This window comes from Spinacia oleracea, chromosome 1 (assembly GCF_020520425.1).
Source record: "Spinacia oleracea cultivar Varoflay chromosome 1, BTI_SOV_V1, whole genome shotgun sequence".
Classification (NCBI taxonomy): Eukaryota; Viridiplantae; Streptophyta; class Magnoliopsida; order Caryophyllales; family Amaranthaceae; genus Spinacia; species Spinacia oleracea.
The window spans coordinates 118135187-118145129 of NC_079487.1; the positions used below are offsets into that span (position 1 = coordinate 118135187).

Consider the following 9943-nt stretch of genomic DNA (forward strand, 5'->3'; position numbering starts at 1 on the left):
AATAAATTCAGTGAAATCAAGTGAACTGAATGCCTAACTAGAGGTCGCTTCAGTTCAAGTAGAATTAATAATACTAATCCACAACTTACTCTTGACTGAACCTGTAGGGTCACACAAATAGTATGTGAACGGATCAAGTATTTAAGTGAATATATTTATTCATTAAGTACGCCATTTATGAACATTCAGAAATGACAGATCTCGGTTCCAGTGGGAGCTGAAATCGTCAAAAGGAAAAATAAAGAATACTCCGGAAATGGTGATATTGCCGGAAACGGAAATATGGTTCATGACTAAATCAAAATATTATCCAAGTCGTAGATGTTGTCGGAAACGGAAATATGGCTCGTATCGGAAAATATATATCATCGGAAATAGAAATATTATTGGAATCGGAAATATTGCCGGAAACGGAAATATTACCGGAATCGGAAATATTGTCAGAAAAGAAAATTATTTCCGGAATCGTAAATATTAACAGAAACGTAAATATTTTTTTCGAAATGGAAATGAATTCCGGAATCGGAAAACGAATCTGAAGCTCAACGAGCGACAAGCCGGCAAGCGAGCCAACCCATCGCTCGACGAGCAAGGCAGTAGCCATGGGCCGCGCCAAGCTACAAGCAAGGCAGGAGACATGGGACGCGCCCTAAGAACAAGGCAGCAACCATGGGTCGTGCCAAGCTACAAGCAAGGCAGAAGCTTTATGGGTCGCGCCAAGCTGCAAGCAAGGCAGCAGCTCATGGGTCGCGCCAAGCCTGCGGCAAGGCAGCAGCGCATGGGCTGCGCCCAAGCTGCGAGCAGCGTGTGTGCAAGGCCTGCCGAGGCATGGGCCGTAGTACGTTGGGCCGAGGCAGCACGCACACCAGCGTGGCCCTTGTGGCTGCGTTGGGTTGTTTCATCTTGGGCTCCAAGAAATATCTAATTGCTTAATTCCCTTGGATTAAGTATTCCAAGTCTTACTAGAATTATTCAATTATTAAGAGTTTAATTAATGTTGCAATTCTAATTGAATAATAATTTCAGTCCTAATAGGGTTGGTAATTCTATTCCTAGCAAGACTCAAATTCCTTATTTCCTACACTATAAATATTAGGCTAGGCAGATCCGAACGTGATGTGGACTTTCTACGGAGGGGCAAGGTTTGGGGCTCTAAAGACTTGTTCTTGTTCGGTTCAGGAGCAGCTAGGGAAGGCACACATCACATTGTATGTCACCTAAATTATGCTAATTGACTATGTGGCAATTAATTTGGATTCTGGCTTTATGATTTTTCCGCATGAATTATATTGTTGTATTATTCATAACCTAACAGCTCCTGCATGCGATGGTGTGGGAGGTCATCCGTGACACTTGAGTTTGATAGCTAAAAACCGTGTACGTATTTGTTGTAATGAGTGTAGTTATAACTATTTAATACCTTAAGTTTACCGAATAACTGAATACAAATTTATTGTATATTAGGGTAACATATTATGACCCAGTTTTAGTTGTTACACTTCTAAATTAGGAATGACCCAACAATTATTATATTGTCTCTCTTCCCACTATTCCCCCCCACCCACACCCTCTCTCATTAAATTTTAAAAAAATACCCCACTAACTCCTATACATCTACTTTTTCGATAAAATAACAATTGACAACCAAACAACCACTTATCACCTAAAAATTTGTGCAAAGGTAAGTGTAACGACTAATTTGGGAGGGAGTAACTTTTTTATACTATAAATTACTCCCTCCGTTTCTTTTTGTTTGTTACGTTTGAACTTTTGCACGTTTATTAACGTATAATAAAGATTCTTTTTCTTTTTATTGAAAAAATAAACTCAAGTAATACCTCAATCCACTAATCATTACAACAACCAATAAGATTGTTTTATTTATAAAATGAACCAATAATGGAAAAGCACAAAGATTGCTAACTTAACATATTTGGGAAATTGTAAAGAAATTTAATGAGTTGAATTTTTGACCAATTAAAATTAAAAGATGGCACAAAAAAATATAGTATAATAAGTTCATAAAAGGAAAGATTCTCTCACGTAACAAACATTGTGAAACACCTTAAAAGGAATACGTAACAAACAAAATGAAACGGAGGGAGTAATATATTTTTCGGGATAAGCTTTCGAAAGGTTACGTTACTACCTTGATTTGTACATTAACTATATATGAGGGATTTCGAAGATATGTTTTTTATTAAAGAGAAAAATTTATATATATTATGCACATTATAACGAATTAATTGTTAAAAAAAAAACCATTATAATGGACTACTCCGTATATACGTGTCGTAATAACTTATGTTCGGGCCCCCCTGTGGAGCCCACTGTTCTACATAAATTACCAAAATACCCTTCTAGGGAAATTACTGAAAATACCCTCAAACACAAACCTCTTGATGGGCTCAGACCAGAAGTTAGGGGCCCATATCTCAGCCTCTTACAGGCCCAAGATTCCATACCCCTACACTTGCCTATATTTACTAATAATGCCATCCTGCATTACTATAAATATGTCTCACATAATCATTACTGAGGTAGGCAATTATTCCCACACTGACTCTCTCACTACTTTCTCTCTCTACAAGAACTGACTTGAGCGTCGGAGAGGGTTTTCTCGGGAACCCCCCCGAGCCAGTTTACGTTTGCCGTTTTTGTAGAACAAACCACAACCGATTGGAGGAAAACGACAGCCTGGTTGAAGAGGCTTCCCCTATTTTCACACTTAGCATTTTCTTCGCAGAAACAGTTGGTGCCGTCTGTGGGGAAGTCAACTACAAGCCATGGTTAACACTCGACGAACCAGGCAACACTCCTCCTCTCATCGATCAGAGTCCTACCCCAATTACGTGTTGATGCCTACTCCGAGGAACGGAGATGATCACGATGGTGATCAGGACCATGAGAATCAACAGCCCCATGCCGAGGGTCACCCTGAGAACTTGGTCACCCGAAAGGATCTAGAGTATTTGGCTGCTCAAGTCAATGAGGCTATCCACAACCTCCAAGGAATGGGAGAAGGACCTTCAAGGAAACATCCAAACCACCCTACCAGCTCAAAGGTGAGCACAACATCTCATACCATCCACAGGGCACAACCCCGAAGTGTGAAGGACAGGCTAGGTGACAGGGGTGGGGCACAGCCTCACCCTCGCCAATCAAGGGCCAGCCAAGATGCACGCCGGGTAATTGAAGATCGACAACTGCACAGAGGAGACCTTGATGCTCGAGACCTCTTGCACAGAAGGCGCCTCGAACAAGCCAGAGAAGCCATCAGGAATGATAGGATCACCCGAGGTCTATCCCCCTCTAGTGCTAAGACTACGGCCTCCGCACGAGACCCCCCCACTCCTTCAAGACAAGTCAGACCGATCGAGGTCAGCTCTCGAAGGACATCTCTCAGGAGGCACTCACTTTCTCCTATAAGGAGATGTCACTCACCCTCTAGCCGGGCTAGAGGCCGTTCCCCCAGGACAAGGGTTTCATCCCTCGATCAACAGCCAGGGACTCATTCCTCTTCTCATCGCCCAAGGCATCACTCACCCTCAAGAATAGGAAGGATCCCTCCACGCCGTGAGCGAACATACTCGCCTCTCCCAGAGAGTAGAGGTAGGCATACCTCCCCAAGAGGAAGATGGGACTCCCCTCCACCAAGAACTGATAGGCACAGACATACCTCGTCATTGCAAGAGGCTCTCACTCCCTTCTCCCAAGAAATAATGAACACCCCCCGCCGAGACAAAGTGAAGGTCCCTACCATCGAGCCTTTCGATGGAACTACGGATCCAGAAGAAAACATGGCCGCCTATGCGGCTCAAATGAACGTTCAGACTGGATGCGGAGCTACTTGGTGCAGGTACTTTCCCACCACCTTGAAGGGTCTTGCCCTTATATGGTTCAACAAGCACGTACCAAAGGGAAGCATCAAGAGCTACAGTGAGCTTGAAAAGGTTTTCATCAGCCAATTCGCGGCGGGTCGGAGGCACCAAAGGACAAGTGTCAACTTAATGGCAGTCAGACAGGGAGAGACGGAGACCCTTCACAATTATATTAAGAGATTCAATGAAGAAGTCCTAAAGATACACAATCTCAAGGACGAAACCAAGTTCGCAGCCCTCTTGGCAGGTCTTCAGCCAGATGACTTCAAGTTTGAATTGGTCAAGTCCAGGGTGTCCAACCTCGATGAAGCAATGGAGAAGGCCCAAATGCACATTCAAGCCACAGATATTTGTAAGATCAATTGGGGTGGTGAGAGTGGAACAAGGCAAAAACAAAAGCCAAGACCTAACGGCAGCCACGACCAAACTCAGCCCTCCCTCAAAAAGTCGGTTATGGTTGATGACCATGGTGAAGATCCGAGGTACAACCGCAATAGGCGGGAGATTTACCTTGATCTCAAAGGAAAAGACATCCTCCCTAAGCCACCTGCAATCCGTACGCCCGAAGCAAAGCGAGACAAGTCACTTTGGTGTTAGTTTCACCACGAGTGCGGGCACACCACAAAGAACTGTAGGGAGCTGAAAAAGGCACTGGATCACTTGGCTGACAAGGGCAAGCTGAATAATTACTTAAGGAAGAATCCCCAAAAAGCAAAAGCCAAAGAAAAGGAGTCTCTTAGTGATGATACGGGAGACTACATTGGAGTGATAGCCGGAGGCTTGGCAACAGGCGGGTCTGTGAGCAAGGCGGAGGATAGCCTGTGGGCACTGGAACAACAAGTCCTAAAAGTGGCATCGGCTTCTCAAACAGCCCCGGTGATGACATTTGGTGGGAACACTAGTCATCCAATTCAAGAGTCCCATGACGATCCGCTGGTCATCGAGATGAAAGTCGCTAACTCAACGGTAGGGCGAGTGTTAGTGGATAGTGGATCATCCGCCGACATCATTACTCTAAAGTGTCTAGAAGGGCTCAAGTATTCCAAAGAAGATCTGAAAACCATCTCCCAGCCACTCATTGGATTTGGAGGTCAAGGCGTCCATCCTCAAGGCACCATCAAGCTACCTGTCAGGTTAAGACGGTTGTTGGTAGACTTTCTTGTCGTGGACATCTCCCTGCCATACAACATCATCTTAGGCCGACCTCTACTAAGAAAAATAAAAGCCGCAATCTTGGTGTACCAACTTCTCATGCAGTTTGAGTTGGAAGATGGCTCCATGGGAAAAATCTTTGGGGATCAACAAGTGGGCAGGCGATGCTATGTTAACAACCTCAAGAGAGGGACAAGTACCCCCCCAGCCACTGGCCAAGAAAGCCAAGCCAGAAGGGACTCAAAACTCCTGAAGGCAAGCCCCTCCCTCGCCCATGGAACACCGACAACCCTAGAAGGTTTTATGTTCAATCTCCTAAGAATTTCTCCCTTTCTCAAAAGTACTTAGCTTTATAGCTCACATCCATAGTTTTCAATAATGAAAGTGGGGGTAAGATACATGTAAGCCCGCCATAGGCTAAATAACATCTCATCATTGTAAACAAAGCTTTATATCTTCAAGGCAATAGTAAAGAGCTCGACCAGTAATATCACTTAGCAAATTTTGTTTCTAGAATGTTGTAAGTAGAAGCCAAACATTGACCATGCAAGCGCAGCACACGTCAAAAGGAAAAGACAAGCCAAGTTCAAGCACATGAACTCATACTTAGTGAAATAATCTAAGTCATCTTTGGTGCTTCATCGTTTGCCCAATCATGGGGCTCATTAGTCCCTTTGGAGAACAACAACCCATTCCCATACTTAGCAAAATAATCTAGGTCATTTTCAAGAATGGCCCGTCATCGTTCGCCCAAGCATGGGGCTCATTAGCTCCTTTGGAGAACAACAGCCCATTCCCATACTTAGCAAAATAATCTAAGTCATTTTCAAGAATGGCGCGTCATCGTTCGCCCAAGCATGGGGCTCATTAGCTCCTTTGGAGAACAACAACCCATTCCCATACTTAGAAAAATAATCTAAGTCATTTTCAAGAATGGCGCATCATCGTTCGCCCAAGCAGGGGGCTCATTAGTCCCTTTGGAGAACATCAGCCCATCTTCATACTTAGCAAAATAATCTAAGTCATTTTCAAGAATGGTGCATCTTCGTTCGCCCAAGCATGGGGCTCATTAGCTCCTTTGGAGAACAACAGCCCATTCCCATACTTAGCAAAATAATCTAAGTCATTTTCAAGAATGGCGCGTCATCGTTCGACCAAGCATGGGGCTCATTAGCTCCTTTGGAGAACAACAGCCCATTCCCATACTTAGCAAAATAATCTAAGTCATTTTCAAGAATGACGCATCATCGTTCGCCCAAGCATGGGGCTCATTAGTCCCTTTGGAGAACATCAGCCCATTCTCATACTTAGCAAAATAATCTAAGTCATTTTCAAGAATGGCGCATCTTCGTTCGTCCAAGCATGGGGCTCATTAGTCCCTTTGGAGAACAACAACCCATTCCCATACTTATCAAAATTTATCTAAGTCATGTGCAGAAAGTAGAAGCCATGGCACCATAAGTAGAAGCCATGGCACCGTCATGTGTATGACAAGTAGAAGCAGAAGCCATGGCACAATCATGTGCGGCGAGTAAAAGCCACGACACCATCATGTGCGGCAAGGAGAAGCCATGGCACCATAAGTAGAAGCCTTGGCACCATCATGTGCGGCAAGTAGAAGCCATGGCACCATAAGTAGAAGCCATGACACCATCATGTGCGGCGAGTAAAAGCCACGACACCATCATGTGCGGCAAGGAGAAGCCATGGCACCATAAGTAGAAGCCTTGGCACCATCATGTGCGGCAAGGAGAAGCCATGGCACCATAAGTAGAAGCCTTGGCACCATCATGTGCGGCAAGTAGAAGCCATGGCACCATCATGTGCGGCAAGTAGAAGCCATGGCACCATAAGTAAAAGCCACGACACCATCATGTGCGGCAAAGAGAAGCCATGGCACCATAAGTAGAAGCCTTGGCACCATTTGTGCGGAAAGTAGAAGCCATGGCACCATCATGTACGACTCTCTCTCACGCACCGCACCCGACATCGGGCGACAAAACAACAGCCACGCCAAGAGAAAGCATCAGCCATCATCCTACCCACGTACATAAGGCGGAAAAAAAAAAAAAAAAAAAAAGGGCGAAAAAAAAAAACAGCCACGCCCAAGAGGAAGGAGCAGCCACGCCATGTTCAGCCTTCCCTACGAAAAAAAAAAAAAAAAGAGGAGGGCAGCCACGCCGAGAAGGAACAGCCACGCCTAGGCTGCCTTCCCTGCGCCAGCCATCAAAAAAAAAAAAAAAAGAAAGCAGCCACGCCCGAGAAGGAGCAGCCACGCCCAGTCCTGCCTTGCCTTCAAAAAAAAAAAAAAAAAAAAAAAGGAGGAGGGCCGCCACGCCGAGAAGGAACAGCCACGCCTAGGCTGCCTTCCCTGCGCCAGCCATCAAAAAAAAAAAAGGGGGGAACAGCCACGCCGAGGAACAGCCACGCCTAGGCTGCCTTCCCTGCGCCAGCCTTTAAAAAAAAAAAGGAGAGCAGCCACGCCGAGAAGGAGCAGCCACGCCTCGACAAAGAGAATCTCGTGCGCGCAGTCACACCTCGACAAAGAGAAGCCCCCGCTCACGTCCTGTGCGCGACAAACGACAGCCACGCCAAAACAAAAGCAAGCCCACCTCCTTCAGCCGTGGGCACGCTAGGCACTCGCCCAAAGACGCCTATGGACATACAAACGTCAGCCAAACTTTTACTAACTTGGTCCAACAGCCGATTGGGCGCGCACATCATACTTGGAAAGCAGCAGCCGAGCCCGCGCTCCATCCCTTCGCCCAAACGCCGCAATCAATACGTGCCCACCTTATGCACGATAAACGCGGACCCTTGAGCACCTCTCCATGCCCACCCATGTGCTTGTATTAAAGACCAAGCATCGCAAGCCGCTCAAAACACCGGAGGGCTCGGGGATCCTTTCTTCCGCCAAACTCCCGAGTCTTTAGCCAAACTCGCAAATTTGGCGTGGGGCTAATGTTCGGGCCCCCCTGTGGAGCCCACTGTTCTACATAAATTACCAAAATACCCTTCCAGGGAAATTACTGAAAATACCCTCAAACACAAACCTCCTGATGGGCTCAAACCAGAAGTTAGGGGCCCATATCTCAGCCTCTTACAGGCCCAAGATTTCATACCCCTACACTTGCCTATATTTAATAATAATGACATCCTGCATTACTATAAATATGTCTCACATAATCATTACTGAGGTAGGCAATTATTCCCACACTGACTCTCTCACTACTTTCTCTCTCTACAAGAACTGACTTGAGCGTCGGAGAGGGTTTTCTCGGGAACCCCCCCGAGCCAGTTTACGTTTGCCGTTTTTGTAGGACAAACCACAACCGATTGGAGGAAAACGACAGCCTGGTTGAAGAGGCTTCCCCTATTTTCACACTTAGCATTTTCTTCGCAGAAACAACTTAGATCTATGATATAGCTCAGGATTCATTTATATGTAATCTTTATTTAAGAATCTCGATCATGTATATAATTGAATAACAAAATTACAACAATATTAATCTCAGCTCAGGCGTGAAGGTGATGTTGCCATCAAGGGCGTATCTAGCATATAGCTTGATCGCCAACAAAATCAACTTACACCTAACAACAAACATCTATAAAATACCATACGTATACAAATATGAATAAAACATTGCGTAACATTTGCTTCTTGGCTTAATTAATAATTATTTAGGGAAATATTTTCTTAAGATTGTACGTGATGACAAAATTTAATTGCATTGGAAGCCGGAGGTATTACTTTTGCTACATTGATTGAGCAAGACACTCAAAGAGATAGGGACATTAACATTGATCCCCAATATATTAGCTTTAATGGCGGTGCAAAGACAAATTGCTGCATCAAGGTCAGTTAAACCTTGAAGAAGAGTGCAACATTGACGGTTTTGTGAGCTTCCAATAACAGTTCCGAGCAAGCCACTCAACACATTATTGGCACATGCCCCCAACTTTAGAATATCAATAGGGCAATTCCCTTTTGATGGTGGTGGTGAGGCCATTGTTGGGTTCCCTCCTAGTTGTCCACCTTGGCTAGGTGACCCTGGAGTAAGTGGTGAAGGGGACATTGGTGGATTTCCTCCTTGTTGGCCACCATGGCTAGGCGGTCCTGGGGTAAGTGGTGTAGGGGACATCGGTGGGTTCCCTCCATATTGGCCACCATGGCTAGGTGACTGTGGGGTAGTATGTGGTGGTGGTGGTGGTGGTGGACAAGGGACGGAATTGGAACTCACCATTGTGAAAAACACTAGGTTGAGGCATAGGAAGACAACAATTGATGACAATGCTTTTGAGGCCATTTTAAAAAAGGGAGGTATATTTTCTTGAGTGAAAAATGAAATGCCTTGTAATTTGAGGGATGATTGTTGTGGGAAATTGAAGGGTTGGGCAATTGGCTTTTTATAAGAGGAGGATTTGGCGAAAATTTTAGGACTAACCGATTATTGCATACGTGGTAATCAATATTATAATCAAATATAGCGGCATATATAGATATTATGCTTTACAAAAACATGACATGTTGAAGGAAATATTATCTATAAGTTCAATTCAAGATCGACTTTTTTTCTTTATAAATTTTTATTCAAGATGGTCTTACACAGAAGATCGTTTTTGTGTCATATAAATTAAAAAATGGAACCAATTAGTTAAATACTGAAAATAATTTTGTTAAATATTTGAATCAATTAATCAAGCAATGAAACTAATTAGTTAAGCACTAGAACTAATTAGTTAAGTACTGTAATCAATTAGTTAAACAATGAAAATAATTAGTTAAACACTTAACCAATTAGCAATAAAAAAATTAGTTAAGCAATCAAAGTGATTTTTTCGATAAAACGGTCTTACACAAAAATTATCTGATCTGTCTACTTAATTACTCGTGTCCTATGTTTCAAGAT

At 44.1% G+C, this 9943-nt stretch overlaps 1 protein-coding gene across 1 annotated transcript; it reads right to left on the reverse strand.

The window, feature by feature from the left end:
- Nucleotides 1-8755: 8755 nt before the first annotated feature.
- Nucleotides 8756-9340, reverse strand: LOC110783889 (pEARLI1-like lipid transfer protein 1). Its single transcript, XM_056834867.1, has one exon. It carries the CDS (start codon nt 9338-9340, stop codon nt 8756-8758), a length of 585 nt encoding a protein of 194 aa, XP_056690845.1.
- Between the last annotated feature and the right edge of the window lie 603 nt (nt 9341-9943).